The sequence below is a fragment of the Chiloscyllium plagiosum genome, chromosome 4, assembly GCF_004010195.1.
Source record: "Chiloscyllium plagiosum isolate BGI_BamShark_2017 chromosome 4, ASM401019v2, whole genome shotgun sequence".
Classification (NCBI taxonomy): domain Eukaryota; kingdom Metazoa; phylum Chordata; class Chondrichthyes; order Orectolobiformes; family Hemiscylliidae; genus Chiloscyllium; species Chiloscyllium plagiosum.
The window spans coordinates 101,744,673-101,764,089 of record NC_057713.1 but is presented as its reverse complement, the minus strand read 5'-3'; the positions used below and the strand labels follow the sequence as shown (position 1 = coordinate 101,764,089).

Here is a 19,417-nt window from a genome sequence, read left to right as displayed (position 1 = left end):
CTGTGCCAGCTATCTTTAATAAAACTGCATTTGCATAAGCGAGTATTAATTTTTTCCCAAATTATTATTTCTAAGAGCTTCAGAATCATAGCATCGTTATGGTGCAGAAGGTAGCCATTTAGCCCAACATGTCTGCACTGGCTCTCTTATTGAGCAGCTTGTCTTTGTATCAGTTTCCCGCACTTTCCATGCAACCCTGCACACTACATGTTTATTTCAATTGAATTATCTCAATCATTTCAATGTCCCCCAGAATTCCCTAATTAAACCTGCTTCCATCACACTTCTAGGTAGTTCAATCCAAATCGGAATGACAAAGTTTCTTCTCACAGTGCACTTCTTTTCTAAATCAAATATCCTTTTTGCATTTTTTCTCCAATGAAAACGATCCTAACTTCTCAAATCCCAACTTTTCTAGCATTATTCCCATAACCCTCTTCGGCATTCTGTACAACCTCCTTAAAGTATGGCAAAAAAAAATGCACACGACTCTCCATCTGAAGTTAAATTAGTGTTTTAGAGAGGAGTAGCAAAATCTCCCATCTGTTGTACTCTATGCCATTATGAATAAATTCCAGGATACCATAAGCTTTTTTTAAAAGGGCTGTTCACCTGTCTTGTCACCTATAATAACATGCACATATACAGACAGGTGTCTCAGTCCCTGTATAACCTGTAGAATACCCCCTTTCTTTAAAAAAAAAGGTGTCTTATGTTCTTGCTACCAAATGAATGCTTTATTTATTGTCATAAATCTTGAAGATACAGTGAAATGGGAAAAGGATGCTATTTCACTTTTTCACATTCAACTTTATCTATCACCCATCTGCCTACTCCACCAACTTGTCAATGACCTTTTGAAGTTTTACACTGCCTTTGCAATGCAAAATTTTAAACTGACTGGTCTGTACTGGGTTTACTTTTACACCCTTTTTGAATATGGGTCTAATATTTGCAACTGTCAGTTCTCTGATATCACTCTCAAGTCTAAAGAAAACTGGAAAATTAGGGCCAATGCTTCTGCAATTTCCAACCTCATGTCCCTCTGTATCCTTGGACGCATCACATACAGTACTGGTGCCTTATAAACCTAGAGTACAAATAGCCTTTCCAATATTTCCACCTTATTAATTTTCAATATTTCATGTGTCAAAACCATCTTTTCTTTCATCATGACGGTGCAGTATTTTCTTTGTTAAAAACAGTTGCCAAGTATTCATTTAATACCTCAGCCATGGCCACAGCTTCCATATGTCAATATCTCCCTGGGTCCTAAATGAAATAATTTACTGCATTTTTATTCTTTATGTACCAAATTATCTTTGTAAGACAGCACTTCATTTTCAGAAAAAAATGAAACAAACGTGAAAACCTCAGTTTGATCATAAGTACTCCTTCCATTCTACTACAGACAGGCATAATAAACACAGAACGAATGAAAGATCAAATAATTAATGGAAACAAACCACATATTTTCTCAAATAATAATAAAATTATTCAGAAGTATAATAGTATTACAAGTTCTCAACTTTGAAAACTAAATCAAAAATGAGATTTAAACAATTCTTAATTCTGCTTCAATCAGCCCTCCCTTCAAAACATCCAAAAGCTTTCCTTTGAAAGCAAATTTATTGAGACCAGTGTGTTATGGGCCTCCATTAATCCACTAGTGAATTTTTGACTGACAAGTGTTGCCCCATTAGATCAAATGGTAAAATGTTTTCTACAGTAAAGTATCACTGTACTTTTTGAAACTTTTCATGTCTATCCTGAGATAGCAACAGCTTGATTTATGCAAACTCAGCATTACAGTTTACTGTCTTAATAAGGTCATTAACACTGTCCCCTTCAAACATCTTGTCCTGCTCATTTTCTATCTTCAATGGAGTGAGGATCTGTGTACCACAGGAGGGTTGGAAGATCTGCAATTTTAAAATCAATTCAAGGTTGCGCCTCTGCAAAGATTGATTTGACTAATTTTCTCCGAGAGCACAGAACAAAGAAATAAAAACGCTGCAAATAAATATATGCATGACAATCCAGTCAACACTACAAAGAATTGGCCTGCACTTTGCAGCTTGGATTTCCCAATGGACGGAAGCTCGAGTGAAGAATGGCAGAGTGCCACTTATGCCTGCCCAAGTTTATAAGCATCAGTACAGTTGCAATTTGTGGTGGCAGCATTTTTCAGTAGTTTGGCTGTGATCCTGCATTAGAAATGCTTCTTGTTCAGAGCTTGGCCATTTGGGAACATGAAACAGGGTTCAAAAATTTGGTGCATGCTTAAAAGGGACTCAAAACACCACTGTCAATTCTATGTAACCAATTCAAGAATGACTCAAAGGTTTGTAGTAAGAGCACACCAGATTCTCTACTGCTCAGAATCTGCTGGGGAAGCAATATATTCTGGCACTGTACAGTACAGAGAGCAGCACAAAGAAATAATGATAAATGATAATCAGGGTACGTGCACCAACTCCATCACCCCAAATTCAGAAATTCCAAAATTAATTTACTCATTGCAACAGATTAACTAAGATACCTACAATTTCCATTAAAGCATTACATTACTTATCCTAACAATTACACTTAATTGTTTTTAACACTGTGTTAAGTAGCTTAAATAGATTATCATGTATCCCTGAAATTGCATAGTACTCTTCACCTGGAAGAGTCTCTTTATCACATCCCTGCATTGATTCATTAGTGTTATGCATGAAAATGCATCTTGCACACCCCACGTATACACCTTTTAAATAGATTAGATTAGATTATTTAGTGTGGAAACAGGCCCTTCGGCCCAACAAATCCACACTGACCCTCCAAAGAGCAACCCACCCAGACCCATTCCCCTACATTTACCCCTTCACCTAACACTACAGGCAATGTAGCCCGGCCAATTCACCTAACCCGCACATTTTTGGACTGTGGGAGGAAACCGGAGCACCCAGAGGAAACCCACGCAGACATGGGGAGAATGTGCAACTCCACACAGACAGTTGCCCGAGGCGGGAATTGAACCTGGGTCTCTGGTGCTGTGAGGCAGCAGTGCTAACCACTGTCACCGTGCCGCCCACTGTTACCTCCGTTTTACTAACTAAAACGGGAACATAAATGGGTAACTAACGTCTAGCATCCTTTCTCAGAAAGCAAAGCAGTCATGAAAGAGAGCTGGAACACAGAAAAACCACACAAACCTCTGATGCGAAAAGATAGTTGTAAAACAGGCTTGGTACATTGAAGTCTTCCACAAATCATAATTTGAGAGCCAACGGATTCAAAATGCTTCTTGTAAATTATACCATGCAAATTATTTGAACCCATCAGTAAGTGATTTTCACATGTGTCCTTTTATATAGATTTTATGTAACTTGTTTCAGTGATATTGATCGTTTGTACCACAAATTGAAATGTTGTTAATGTGATCATCACTGGGCCTTCGTAAACAATCAAGATCACATCACCACTGATATATTCAAAATAAGCTGGCACCAACCTTCCAAATTCTAAGGGAAAAAAAAAGGATTAAATATGCAAGCCCATATTTTTACATTCTTAAGTCAGAATCTGGAGAGTTGCACATTATGTTTCTTTTAAAAGATTATATCATGTGTGCAGTAGAAAATGCAACTTACCCATGAATATGCAACAGACCGTGGCCAATATGCACAAAAACGCGATCTAAAAGCAACCAATCCCTGAGGGGTAGGAAAAAATTATTGTTAGTGATAATTATCAGAGGCTAACCATAATGAAATATCTAACAATTTTATTTTTGCAAGGGTCAGATTCTTAACCACATATATCCAGCATGTTTGTACTTGGCCATTTCTCACTCCTAACTGATTCTTTCGAGCATTTCAAAATGGTCAAGACTCCTCATGGCCCAGACTTCACAGACAATGGCAAAATGACTGCACTCGCCATGGAGCAAGCATGGAAGAAGTTACTCCCAAAGACCCAGCAAGCTGTGATGTGGATTCCCTTTTCCAAACCTCATTTACAGACTGCCGCCATGTCAAAGGGATCCCCGGCAACAGCAATGAAATCAATCAGGATAAACATTTGAGCATAATCATTGAAGGCAGCAGAACAGGTGGAGAGAGCACTTAATAAAACAGTGTTCTCTTCGATTAATCGTGACAAAGTAGAAGAGCAAATAAGTGCAGTTGAACTTGAACAAGACACTTTTGTATCCTCAGCTGGATTACTGTGTACAGTTGTGGGTGCCATAATATAGGAAATATGTGAATGCATTGGAGAGTGTACAGAAGCAATTTACAAGAATGGTTTCAGAAATTAGAAACTTCTATTATGAAAAGTTGGAACTGTTCTCTTTGGAAAGAAGGCTTGGTGGAGATTTGACACAGGTTTTCAAAATCATGAGTGTGCTAGACAGAGCAGATATAGTGAGGCTGTTCCAGTTTGCAAAAAAAAAATAACAAGGGGGCGTAGATTTAAAATAATGTGCAAGTGAAGCAAGAGTGATTAGAGAAAAGAAAAACTTTCCTCAGTGAGTAGTTAATGTATGAATGCTTGCCTGGAAACATGGTGGAGGCAGGTCTAATTCAAGCTATCAAGAGGACATTACATGATTATTTGGATAGAAATCATATGCAGGAATATGGGGAAGAGTCAGAGGGTGGCACTAGGTAAAAGAACTGGAGCAGGTGTGATGGACTAAATGGCTTCTTTCGGCGGTATAACAATTCTGTGATTCTTTGAAACATCCAATCAATTTAATGTACACTCAAAGCTAACAAACTGAAACATCAAATGCATTGATTATCCTTCCATAAAAACATACTAAATCAGGGCAGGAGTTGGACAATTGATCTCTTGAGCCTGTTCCATCATCCAATGAGATCACTGCTGAACTGATGTGGCTTTAACTCCACTGTACTGCCTCACACAAAAAACTAAAATTTGTCAAAAATCTTTTGAGTACATTCAATGACCCAGAATCCACTGCTTGTTGGGAAGAAGAATACCAATAACTAACAATCCCAGAGGAGAAATTCCTCCTAATCTCCATCTCTATTCGGAAATCCCTCATTTTGAAACTGTATTACCTATTTCCCCAAAAGCAATATCCTCTCAGCGTCTAACCTGTAAAGCAACTTTAGAAATTATAGGTATTAATAAGATTCCCAGTAAGACTTCCTTTAAATAAACTTATACAAATAGGGAAATAAACAGTTGGTTTATACTCAAGAAAGTAATGTAATGAAAGTTGAAGTATCAAATAAACTCAAAATTAAAAATTATAAAACTTTAAATAATGGAGAAATTCAATATTTCACAAATGAATAATTCAGTTTTTCAAAGCCAGACAGATCCTGGAGCAATAATTATCAAACTACACTTATGAAAATAAATTATATTATTTCAAATAGTATAACAATTTCAAATAGTATAACAATTTCAAAGATCTTTGTTTTTGCAATAACTAATAACACAAGACAAATTTAATTATTTCTAATTAGCTGCACTTCATTGATACAGGCTCGTGATTTTCAAGAGACCGCTTTCATTGTTTTAAAAGGCATTTTGATGACAATGCTTTATGGGGCTTTTAGCAGAAACTGCTTTGCTCCAAAGTGTTCACAGCTTAAGACTGAGTTAAATTGTTTTTAACGTTTGAATTGTGCTCGGTGAGGCATAGCCTACAAATACCTACAAATCCTGATACTATCAGACTACTTTCTCAACTTGGCTACAGGCTTGAATTTGGAGATTCTGCCAAGTGATCAAAAAGGAGTTTCAACAAAAAGTTATTAACTTGAAATGTTTATTCTACTTCTTCCTCCATTGGTGTGTTTGACTTGCTAAGTAAATCAAGCATTTTTGTTACTGCAACAAATTCTGATTGCTTGATGCATCTTCAGCTTTAGGTGAACGAAACAGTTTGAAAATTGGTAACATTCCACAATCGAGAAGTAACATACAGCACAGCTGTCACCATTGTCTCCTGAGACATGTACTACATCACATAAGTACACTGATGTTTGCTATGCAGAGAACTGCATTGAACACTGTGGGCCAGGCACCATCCTCGAGCTAGTACGGAGTGTGTTAATACACAAGCTGTTGGAGTATTCATCATTCAAAGAAGAGAGAGATGAAATAGAGCAAAGTATGGCATGGATATAGGAGGGGCACAGCAGAGTGTATATCTGTGGGCAATAATGGAGCAGAATGCTAGAGAACTAAGACATCATTGCAGAGGGGTACAAAACTGGATTTAAACCCACATCCTAAATGTGTTCTTGAGTGCAACAGTAATTTTCCACCCCACATAAAAAATAAAATCAGAGCAATGTTATTATGCTACTGCAGCACTACTTCACATTCTGTTGACAGGAAGTGAGACAGAGAGCCAAAACATGAGCATTAAGTACAGGAATTGGGAGGTCATGTTGCAGCTGTACAGGACATTGGTTAGGCCACTTTTGGAATATTCCATGCAATTCTGGTCTCCTTCCTATCGAAAAGAGATCTCCTTTCTTTTTGAAACTTGAAAGGGTTCAGGAAAGATTTGCACGGATATTGCCTGGGTTGGAGGATTTGAGCTATAGGGTGAGGTTGAATAGGCTGGGGCTGTTTTCCCTGGGGAGTTGGAAGCTGAGGGGTGACCTTATAGAGGTTTATAAAAATCATAAGGGGCACGGATAAGATAAATAGACAAAGTTTTTTTCCCTGGGGTGGGGGAGTCCAGAATTAGTGGGCATAGGTTTAGGGTGAGAGGGGAAAGATACACACAAAAAAAAAACACCCTTAAGGGAAAACTTTTTCAGGCAGTGGGTGGTACTTTGTATGGAGTGAGCTGCCAGAGGAATTGCTGGCAGCTAGTACAACTGCAACATTTCAAAGGCATCTGGGATGGGTAGGAAGGGTTGAGGGATATGGGCCAGGTGCTGGCAAGTGGGACTAGATTAGGTTGGATATTTGGTTCGCAAGGACGAGTTGGACTGAAGGGTCTGTTTCCGTGCTGTACATCTCTGACTATGAGAGAGAAAGAAAGAAACGTATTTTCAGAGAAAAGGTAGAGAGAAGGAATAGGAAAATAGAAATAGAAAGAGAGCTTGAATATGCTGGATAAAGGTTACAGCTGTGCTAGACAGAATGTACTTACCCAAATGATTGCCAGAGATGAAGCGTAATAGGAGCATAACAGCATGGCATTTCCAAACATTAACACAAAACAAATCAGCAAGGATATCTGTGGAGGGAAGCAGTAAAAGGTAAAGATAAAATGCTTGAAAACTGTGTAGTCTCTCACCATGTCCCTCAGCTATTCCTGAAGAACAGGGCTTCTTCAACCCAGAAACATCCACTTGCAATTATTTCATGGTAGATTCTACATAAAGCCTGAGAGGAAAATTTCTTTTTTAGAACATAGAACAGTACAGCACAGAACAGGCCTACGATGTTGTGCTGACCATTGATCCTCATGTATGCACCCTGAAATTTCTGTGACCACATGTATGTCCAGCAGACTCTTAAATGTCCCCAATGACCTTGCTTCCACAACTGCTGCTGGCAACGCATTCCATGCTCTCAACTCTGTGTAAAGAACCCGCCTCTGACATCCCCTCTATACTTTCCTCCAACCAGCTTAAAACTATGACCCCTCGTGTTAGCCATTTCTGCGCTGGGAAATAGTCTCTGGCTATCGACTCTGTCTAAACCTCTCATTATCTTGTATACCTCAATTAGGTCCCCTCTCCTCCTCCTTTTCTTCAATGAAAAAAGTCCGAACTCAGTCAACCTCACTTCATAAGATAAGCCCTCCAGTCCAGGCAGCATCCTGGTAAACCTCCTCTGAACCCTCTCCAAAGCATCTACATCTTTCCTATAATAGGGCGACCAGAACTGGACGCAGTATTCCAAGTGCGGTCTAACCAAAGTTTTATAGAGCTGCAACAAGATCTCATGACTCTTAAACTCAATCCCCCTGTTAATGAAAGCCAAAACACCATATGCTTTTTTAACAACCCTGTCCACTTGGGTGGCCATTTTAAGGGATCTATGTACCTGCACACCAAGATCCCTCTGTTCCTCCACACTGCCAAGAATCCTATCCTTAATCCTGTACTCAGCTTTCAAATTAGACTTTCCAAAATGCATCACCTCGCATTTATCCAGGTTGAACTCCATCTGCCACCTCTCAGCCCATCTCTGCATCCTGTCAATGTCCCACTACAACAGCCCTCTATACTGTCAACGACACCTCCAACCTTTGTGTCGTCTGCAAACTTGCTGACCCATCCTTCAATCCCCTCATCCAAGTCATTAATAAAAATTACAAACAGTAGAGGCCTAAGGACAGAGCCCTGTGGAACACCACTCACCACTGACTTCCAGGCAGAATATTTTCCTTCTACTACCTTCTGTTGGCCAGCCAATTCTGTATCCAGACAGCTAAGTTCCCCTGTATCCCATTCCTCCTGACCTTCTGAATGAGCCTACCATGGGGAACCTTATCAAATGCCTTGAAGTCCACATACACCACATCCGCAGCTCGATCCTCATCAACTTTTTTAGTCACATCCTCAAAGGACTCGATAAGGTTTGTGAGGCATGACCTGCCCCTCACAAAGCCGTGTTTTCTTTGTTAGTTTGTGAAATGAGTGCTGGTGACTGGCCAGCATCATTTCCTGTCTCCAGTTGCCCTTGAGAAGGTGATGGTGAGGTGTCTCCTTGAACTGCTGCAGTCCACCTGCTGTGGATTGACCTACAAAGGCATTAGGGAGGAAACTCCAGGCTTTTGACAGACTGAAGAAACAGTGAAATATTTCCAAGTCAAGACGGTAAGTGGCTTGGAGGGGAACATGAAGGTGGTGGCATTCTCATATATCTCCTGCCCTTGTCCTTCTAGATGGAAGTGGTTGTGGGTATGGAAGATGTTGTCTGAGGATCTTGGACAAATTTCTGCAGTGCATCTTGAAGATAGTACACACTGCTGCTACTGGGCCTTGGTAGTGGAGGAAGTGGATGCTTGTGGATGTAGTGCCAATCAAGCAGGCTGCTTTGTACTGGATAGGGTCAAGCTTCTTCAGTGTTGTTGGGGCTGCACTCTTCCAGGGCAAGTGAGGGGCATTCAATCACTCTCCTGGCTTGTGCCTTGTAGATCATGGACAGGCTTTGGGGAGACAGGAATACAATTTGCCTTAGTATTCCCAGCCTCTGACCTGCTCTTGTAGCCACTGTGGTCATGTGGTGACTCCAGTTGAGTTTCTGGTCAATGATAATCCCAAGGATATTGACACCATTGAATGCCAAAGAACAGTGGTTAGATTGTCTAATATTGGTGATGGTCATAGCCTGGCATTTGTATGATGTCAATGTTACTTGCCACTTGTCAGCCCAAGCATGGATATTGCCCAGATTTTGTTGCATTTGGACATGGACTCCTTTGGCATCTGAGGAGTGGTGAATGGTGAACATTGTTCGCCAGTGATTGCACGTCCCTACTTCTGACCTTATGGTGGAGGGAAGGTCATTGATGAAACAGCTGAAGACGGTTGGGCCTAGAACACTACCCTGAGGAACTCCTGCACAAATGTCCTAGAGCAGAGATGACTGATCTCCAAAAACCACTATCATCTTTCTATGTGTCAGGTATGACTCTAACCACCAGGAAGTATGTACAGTGAAGATAGGAAGAGCAAAGAACCAAAAAAGTGTGGGCACACAATTGTGGTTAAAATACTAGACGACTAATTAATATTTACACACTGAACATGCTGTATATGCCCCAAAGATTCAACTCTCCTGATTTCACAAAGAACTGGAGAGGGACCTGCTTTTCCACACCACTGAATTCTGTTGTAAACCTTACCACACCAATTACACCAAAGAAACCATAATCTCCACAGCCACATTTACACTCTTTCAATTTTATCCAAAATGCAATTTAATACCTGATGTAGAATAAACGTCTGTTGTTTGGTGCAGTAACAATCAGATCACTAACAAGGTAGGCTATTGAACTTTCTGATGAAAGGTCACTGATTTGAAACATCAACTACATTTTTTTCTTTCCACAGATTGCTGCTTGACCTACTAGATATTCCCACTATGTCTCTCTACTTCAGATTTCCAGCATCCTCAGTATTTTGTTTTATACGATTTATGATGTTGATTGAAAACAAAATGCAGAAAGACGACTGTTGCTGATGATTTAAACCAACATACTAAATAAAAGTTACTTAGTTTTTCAGAGCTCTTGCACATAACTCTAATCTTCTTTTCCTTTGTTTATTGTCTGATGACAGATGTACATCAAGCTATTTCCTCTAATTGCAGTTCTTTCATAATCAAAAAAAACTAAACTAAAAATATTTTTAACTTAATGCTCTCATTGTCAGAAAAAAAATACAAGTGCATTTTCTTTTCAGCCTGCAGTCTATTCAGTTAACATTCTGAAAATTAATCCAAGCAGAGTCCTTTCATCATATATTACCTGTGAGATTCTACAGGCCCTCTTTACTGAAACCAATATTAGAAGCAAAGCTTCTTCAAACCTCTGCCACCATCCAATATGATGATTGACCTTCCAACTGACCTCCAACTTTTCTGCTCACTCACCATATCTCTTAATTACCTTACAACAACAAAAAAAATCTGCCTCAGTCTTGAATATGTAACACCAATGCAGCATCCATAACAGCTGGATTACAGAATTCTCAAGAGAAAAAGGAATTTGTTCTAAACTCACTTAAATAATTGATCCCTAATGTGCTCTACGCTGAGTAGCCATAGGTAACAGTATCTCACTCTACACGGTCAAGATCCTTTAGAATCCTGTAGGTTTCCCTGAGATCACCTCTTATTTTTCTGAACTCAAGGTAGTTTAAAACAACTAAGTTAGCCCCTCAACACTAAGCAACCATCACATTTCAAAAACAAAGCTAGTAAACCTACACATGTACTGCTTCCAGTGCAACTATGAACTTCAACAGATGTAGAGACCAAAACTACATACAGTGCCCTGGTGTAGTTTCACAACAGCCCTGTATAATGGTAACAAGACGACTTATTCTTATAATGCATATCCTCTTGCAATAGCAGTCAACATATTATTTGCCTTCTGAATTGCTTGCTGTACCTGCATGCTAACTTTGGGTTCCTTGAACAAATATATCCAAGTCCCTCTGAATATCATTTACAATTTTCACACCTTTTAAAAAAAAAAATTTTTCTTTTGACAAATGTGATTAACCTCTCCCCACCATCCACTCCTATATTATACTCTATCACTTAGCTGTTCATTTTACCTATCTATTTGTAGCACCTATGCACTCCCCTCATTGTTTATATTGTCACTTAACTTTGTACCATGAACTGACTTAAATACTAACTTAAAAACCTTAGTCTCATGTATTTATGGGATAAGTGATCTTTACAGAATTCCAGGAGATGCAGCCTCAAGCTTAAAATATTCGACTTATCCCACTGATTCCTGTCTATTTACCAATCCTTCATCCATGCTAATATGTAGGATTCCCAACTTTGTGAGCCCTTATCTTTCATACCAACTTTTGTGTGGTACCTCATCAAAAGACTTTTGGAAATCCAAGTGCATCAATTTATTTACCCTATTGCAAAAAGCTCAAAGAAAAAAAAAGTCAGACAATTCCCCTTTTATAAAGTAAGGCAAAAGACAATGAGAGCTGGGGATTTGAAATAAAAACAAGAACTCAGCAGATCTGGTGGCTTCTATGGAGAAAGAGTTAACTTTGAGTCCAAATAGTCTTTGGACTATTTCATTCCCCTCCCATAAAACCCCCATAACAACTTTATCCAATTATACTACAAACTTTCTAAGTGCACTTTTAAATACTCTCTCAACAAAAGGTTCAAGCTTTTCGACAACTGATGTTGAGCTTTATACTTCCTTTCTTGAACAGCAAGGTTTATTTGCCACCTACCAATCTGCAGGGCCTACTCCCATATCTGGGGAATTTTAGAACTTCATGATATGTATATTCATTCTTTATACAGTTCTCTTTTCAAACTCTAAAATGAAGGCCATTTAGTCCTGGAATTTATCAGATTGGAACTCCTTAATTTTCTCCAATGTATACTCTTCTTATAATAAATTAGAGTCTTTCACACTTATTACTTCATTTGTTGCCCATGATTTCTGCTGTGTAATTTGTTTTTTCCACTCCGATGACAGAGGATAAATACTTGTTTAATGTCTCTACTATTTTCATATTTACCATGATATTTTATCCCATTTTTGTTTCTAAGGGACCAATGTTTACTTTAGTTACTCTTCATATACTCTTACAATCTGCTTTTACATTGCTGGCTAATTTAATCTCATGTTCTATTTTTACCTTGTAAAGTTAACTTTTTTTATTAATGCTATGCTGGTTCCAAGACTCCCAGTCTTTAGGCTTACTATTACTTCTGCAACATTAAAAATAGCCCTTTTCAAAAAAAAAATCCTTAATTTGCTGATTAAACCTGTTTCTGCTCAAATATTTTCTTCACGTTTGGAACCCAGTGTAAAATCAGAAACTAAAAACCCAGATATTTTCCTTTCTAGTAGCAAAAGAAACCACTGAATATCATATTACTGGAATCCCAGGACTTAAAATGGATATGAACAATCCATTTGCACTTCCAGGACTAAGGAGAAATAGTTAAATCCAGGAACTTGAAATTCTACAATTAATTCAGTCAGACAACAGAAGCCAAAAAGGAGGGATTCCTCCAAATTAAGTAGTTTTTAAGAGGGTAATGAATAGGAAAAACCATTTCAAGTCATCACAAGTTTCTGTTCAGCTATAATATTTATACAGCTGTGTCTATTACAAACAAAAATCCTTACTTAACATTTGTGTTAATATACCGTACTTCCACTTTTCAGCACTAAATACAAAAGAACAGAGATTATTTTACCATGTGAGCGTAAAGGATGTTTAGCAGCTTGCAGGCATCAATATAGCCCAAAACATAAGTTACAAAGAGTGATGCAACCTAAAAGAATAAGGAGAGTACAATGACTAAACAGAAAGAAATCAACTCTGAATCAGAATAAAACAGAAATACTAATTCTTTGTATATCTCACACAGATATAATTCACAAAAAAAGGAACACAGTAAATAATGTATTTCAATAAATCCTAAGGTTCAAACAATTGCATTGTACTAAAAGATTCACCAACCAGTTTAGTGAATTGAAATACAATTTCATCGTCATTACATATTCACAAGAAAACATCCAATTTATTTGATGTTAAAATGAGTTCCATTGGGATATCATGGTGGAATCAACCTAATAAAAGCTGACAAATACATGAAATCTGATGCTGTCAGGGGCTATGATTCACCAACTGTTAATTCTCTTATCCACCCAACCCATAAATAGATAGCACCAAATCCAGATGAGTTGATATCCAGAAGATTAGAAGCTTACTAACTCCACAGACATTTGCACCCTGCCACAACATTCTGGGTGTCTCATTTTATGGGCAGAGTTTACCTGTTCTCCCCCAACCAAACAGAAACAAAATGTCAATGGGAGGTGATTAAAGTAGGAGAAAGGAGTGTGTGACTACTGAGTGAAAAACAACAAATAGATTATGAGCGAGTATGGGGGTCAGGACTTGCAAACAAGATAACAGACAAGTGAGAATTGCAATACAGATTGTCAAAGCGATACCAAATAAATGAAAGCATAAACAAAACGTAAATTACTTTCAATAATTTAACATTTCCCTGCAATATAAGGAATAATAGATACAAGAGGTACGATAAAGCATTTCTTTCCAAAGACCCCAAACCTCAATGCAGTCTTCACTGCCAATTTTGTGACAGGTTAATCAGGTGATAGTAGATTCCCCCACCATCTCCATTCCTTAACCTTGTGCCTGCCTGACTGATGAACCAGACTGCAACAAGAAATAAAGTGGTGACATTACTACAATTGAAGTACTATGAGAAATAGTGATGTGAGCCATTAACTATTCAGGAACAGCACTCAGACATCTGGATTGTTATAGCTTTACCAGACAGAGCACGAAAGACACTTACGTACTCTAACCCTTCAGCATGGTACATCAATCTGAATTAATTACTAAATACACCACTATACAAAAACAGATAATATGCTTCAGAAATCTGTTTCCAGGCCAAGTAGGCATATGCTAATTATATAAATTGTAGTTTTACAAATGACAGATGGGATCCTTCTGCTTAGATGTCTACATAACGAAGAATCAGGGCATTAAAAACTATTTGCCAGTCAGCAAAATACTTGGCCTGCAGGATGACATCTTATTAAAGCAGAGACAAGTTTGCAATGCACAAAGATTTTGGTCATCTGGCCTATAATATTGATTTGTAAAAAGACACCGGCTACTCAAAATCACCTGAAGTTTTCAATCGGATTTTATGTAGTCAGAAACATCAAAACTGTTCAATTTAAATGTAAAATATTAGCATAAAAGCTAAACATACTGATCATTTATGTATTCTGTTAAATGTTTCTGTCCGAGAGACAGCAATGGCATTGTAAACAAACATATGCTGTACAAATCAGTTACTTTAAGTTTAGTTGGTTTCTTTTAAGTCTGCAAAGGAAATCTCAACTTTTACTATTTCCATCTATGTTCCTTACCTGTGTCAAGAGCACAAACTGTGCAAACTGCCATGGAAGCAGGAAGAGAATGGTTGCAATACAAAATGAAACAAAGGTCCTCTTTTCCACACAGACTTTTCTATGGAAAGGAAAATATGTATAAAATATTTTAGTGTCGACATGAGTGCATGTGCAATCGCAAGTAAAGACAAGGAATTTTCAAACAGAAAGATATAGGTTAGTACCTTAGTATGCGGGTTAAAAGCAGCATCTGCAAAATTAAAAATGGATAGGAGAAGCTCTCACGAAGAGGAGGGGTCCACATGACTCTTGTACACTAAAATGAAAGAACAGCTGCTCAGCATAAAGTTCCTAAGTAATTAAAATCCAATAGCTTATTCAAGTATTCCCATTTACCAAAAAAACTTCTTACATCCCACATGGACAGGAAAAGTAACCTCAATGCATTCCCACAAATAACAAAGGCAGCATTCACCAAGGTGATAGTAATACCTTGATCAATGAAATTTGGAAAATATTCAATTATTCAGTTACCAAAATGCCATGGCAAGATAATAGACAAAAATACAAGAATCTCAAAACGACCAGATTTAAAAGTTAGGGTAAGTTAGAATGTGGAATGGAGGCTACAATCAGATCAACATGACCTTGATAAATGGTAGAGAAGACTAGAACGGCCAAGTAGCCTACTCTGCTCTGTTCCTTCATTTAAATGCCAGACTGTGCCAAATCATGAACCACTCACAGACATCTGTTGCCACCAACCATTGAACAACCTTGCATCAGCCACTATATTCTACTCGGTGCAGCTAACAGTGGCTTCTCAGTTAGGAACTGGACCTCGCCCAACTATTGCATTGTCCTGAACTACCTGCAGGTCATGAAACTTGGTAAGATTCCACACTCCCAAGTTTCTATCCAAAGGCTTGACCAGGCTTCAAGACTTTTTGGTTAAAGTGCACATGCACATCAATGATCACTATGCTGTGTGTCTGCTCGCATGCACATTCTGATTACTGCTCCAGAGCCTAGCACATTATTAATTTAAAAAAAAGATTAACATTTTTGGACAAAAGCAAATTACTGCCTATGTTAAAATAAAAACAGAAGACATTAGAATTATTCAGCAGATGAGACAGCATCTGTGGAAACAATTAATTTTGACAGATTATCATTGTAAAATATTAAGTATAGTTAACTCATTTTCTCTTCACAAAATCTACCAGACGAATAATTCCAGCATTTTCTGCTTTTATTTCAATTTTCTCCTGTTGCTAATTCTCTTTGTACTTAGATTAGTTATTTCATATATTATTCTAATATATTAATTTCACAAGGTAAATTAATATATTAGAAGGCATTAAATTAAAAACTAGCCAAACTCAATGGGATTCCAAGAAGAGTCACTTATCACTCACTATTTCCCCAATTCTTTGGGGTACATATGGTCAGTCGAGGACAGAAATAGGCTTGCTTGGTTCAACCAAATGGTCAAACAGCCTGATGCTTATTGTTGAGGCTCACACGTAAACAAAAGATTTCTTGCATTTGGTAGCACAGGGCAATGGCTTCCTCTAAAACCATTCCCCAACAAGCACCTTCTGGATTGGTGGGACAGGAGATCAATGAGCTGGTAGGAGACAAGGGTTCAGGAAAATAGATAGAAATTTCTGCTTTAAGTGTGGTCCTTAGCAGATTGATCAAAGTGCTAGTGGGCTGGAATATTCTGTCATCCATCTGAGGAAATAGCATGCTGGGAAAAGGGAATTAGAAAATTAGTTAATAACAGATGTTCAGTTTAGTATAGATAATAAAACAAATTAAAATACTGTACAAAGCTGATCCACACTCAGTAAAGAACCATATTAATATTTTAACATTATGAACGGGTTAAGTGTTCCTGCATTAAAAGGGTCAATAAATTAACAGTTGTTAAACTAAGATCAGAGCAGGCACAGAAGAGACATGAAGCTCATTTAGCAAATGCTTATTTCTCCTAAACGTTGAAGCATTGTTTCAACATCTGATCTAAAGTTAAGATTTTAATTCTGGTGTTAATGTGATTACAAGAAGTAGACAAATAGTTGTTAGTCTTTTTAACATCAGTTATTCCATTAGTGCATATTTAGCAGTCTCACCAATATTAGTTCAAGTTACTAACATGTCAGTAGAGTTTGCACCTTTTATGAACCAATAAAGGAACATTAGACTCATATATGAAGGCATATTGAAAACTTATTAACTTTTCTGAATTTTCTCTATCTTGGCACAGTAATTCAGACATTTTGTTTAAAATGTTTTGGTTGCACCAATGCTCAATACATACATGACTAATGAATTATTTGTGAAGAGGTTCAACAGTTCTTAGCAAAGCCCCAGTTTGAAAACTAGACATGAAGTTTCATATTCACACACTAGGAGTTAAATTGCCAATCATATTGGAAATAGATATGGAAAGTGGAAGGGTCAGGAAAGAGAACAATACAGTATTAAGGATACTAGCTACAGGCCCTCTGGATGAATTGAAGCCTCAGCTGTCAGAATGGTCAGGATGAACCCACCCACCAATGATCCCAGCATTCGGTTTGAGACAGTTTATTCAACAAAGTAGCAACCTAATGCTGAACAATATCCCTACTACAATGGAAAAAAAATTCAAATACAGAAGTCCTCAGGATAATACTGAAACAAAAATGGAACTTTAAAATAATTTGAAAATCTGTTATGCTTACCTCACCATGGTTAAAAAAAAAGCAAACTACAGTGATCACTCCACCAAACCTGCTCCCACTGCAAAACAGAACAATGATATTAGTTACAACTTCATTCCTCCATTCTCAACAACAAATTTTCATTTTTCAAAGTTTTAGTATTTGTAACCATTAATTACCTTAATGAATCCCTATTCAATAAGATGCAAACAAACAGCACACTGAAAGGTTGCTCCTCAGCCTTGATCTTTTGTTATACCTTTGGTCCCACCTGTTATCACTTAGCAGCAAATCACAACAGCCAACTTGTGGACAGAATGTTACAAAGACAGAAATGAAAATAATGACCAGGATATCTTATGTTGGTTACATTGTATTTTATCCAGTGTGAAACCAATGATTAAAAAAAAAAGGCCATTAGGCCTGACTAATCAGTGACACCACTTTAATTCCTCCTGTCCCTCTTCCCATCTACCATCATCAGTTCAAAAGAAGTAATATTTTGAGCCAAATATGACAACATTGTTTCTCTCTCCACAAGTATTGTCAGACTCAAGAGTTTTTCCAGCACTGTTTTTATGCCATTATTCCTCTTTCATATCCACTTGCCTGGTTCACGGGGAGAATGTGCAAACTCCACACAGTCAGTCGCCTGAGTCGGGAATTGAACCCGGGTCTACCATCATCAGTTCAAAAGAAGTAATATTTTGAGCCAAATATGACAACATTATTTCTCTCTCCACAAGTATTGTCAGACTCAAGAGTTTTTCCAGCACTGTTTTTATGCCATTATTCCTCTTTCATATCCACTTGCCTGGTTTCCTCTAAAGTGCATTGATTTGCTTCAATTACACTCTCTGCACTGAGTTTCACATTCTCATCATTCTTTGAGTCAAGAAATTTGTTTTGAATTCTCTACTCGGTTCCTTGGTGACTATCTCATATTGGTCTACAGCTCCCTCACAACAGAAAATAATCTCTATGTTCTTGTTGATTGAGCAATAAATATTGGCCAGGACACTGGGGAAAACTTTTGTCCTTTATACCCACCTTGAGAAGCAGCTAAGAATCACACACTGTCAGCAGCAAAGTAACTGGTTATTAATTCATGAACTATTTGGGAGACATGGTAGCATACACGATGACTTATGTTTTCTTGTAGTGACTATACCATAATTCACCATTCACAAAATTATTTGAGGCATCTCAGAGATGTAATTGCATTATATAAACATATGGCTTGCTTCTTTTTTGTATTAATTGGTTAAAGTGACTCAACAAAACTGCAAGCTTTCAACTTAATATATTCTCCCTACTCAGTCTTCTCAACCAGTACGTGCACAGAAACATATTAGCACATCAGGTTTTATTTTCAACATGAACTGATCATTCAGAACATGCCAGAAATTAACAGAGGTGCAATTAACAGTCAATGCTGATGTTTACCCTCCAAATACAGATAAAATTCTAATCTTGGCTTCACACTGCAGTTCACCTGCTGTGGGTTGACCCACAATGACATTAGGGAGGGAATTCCAGGATTTTGACCCAGTGACAGTGAAAGATCGGCGATATAAGATCATAAGACATAGGAGCGTAAGTAAGGCCATGCAGCCCATCGAGTCCACTCCGCCATTCAATCATGGCTGATAAGCATTTCAACTCCACTTACCCGCATTCTCCCCGTAGCCCTTAATTCCTTGTGACATCAAGAATTTATCAATTTCTGCCTTGAAGACATTTAGTGTCCCAGCCTCCACTGCACTCCGTGGCAATGAATTCCACAGGCTGAAGAAATGTCTCTGCATTTCTGTTCTGAATTTACCCCCTCTAATTCTAAGGCTGTGTCCACGGGTCCTAGTCTCCTCACCCAACAGAAACAATTTCCTAGCGTCCACCCTCTCCAAGCCATGTATTATCTTGTAAGTTTCTATTAGATCTCCCCTTAATCTTCTAAACTCCAATGAATACAATCCCAGGATCCTCAGCCGTTCCTCATATGTTAGACCTACCATTCCAGGGATCATCCGTGTGAATCTCCGCTGGACACGCTCCAGTGCCAGTATGTCCCTCCTGAGGTGTGGGG

The 19,417-nt window shown here is 38.1% G+C and overlaps 1 protein-coding gene across 2 annotated transcripts in view; it reads right to left on the bottom strand.

Moving 5' to 3' along the window:
• The window catches only part of dpy19l1l (dpy-19-like 1, like (H. sapiens)), an 80,443-nt gene that overhangs the window by 44,490 nt on the left and 16,536 nt on the right, over nt 1–19,417 (bottom strand). For both annotated transcript variants that reach the window (XM_043688761.1, XM_043688762.1), the window contains exons 7-12: nt 17,353–17,410; nt 14,845–14,936; nt 14,639–14,738; nt 12,919–12,996; nt 7,136–7,222; nt 3,636–3,698 (exon numbers count right to left, since the gene is read on the bottom strand). In XM_043688761.1, coding sequence (XP_043544696.1) covers nt 3,636–3,698; nt 7,136–7,222; nt 12,919–12,996; nt 14,639–14,738; nt 14,845–14,936; nt 17,353–17,410 — 478 coding nt within the window. The remainder of the gene's footprint in view (nt 1–3,635; nt 3,699–7,135; nt 7,223–12,918; nt 12,997–14,638; nt 14,739–14,844; nt 14,937–17,352; nt 17,411–19,417) is intronic.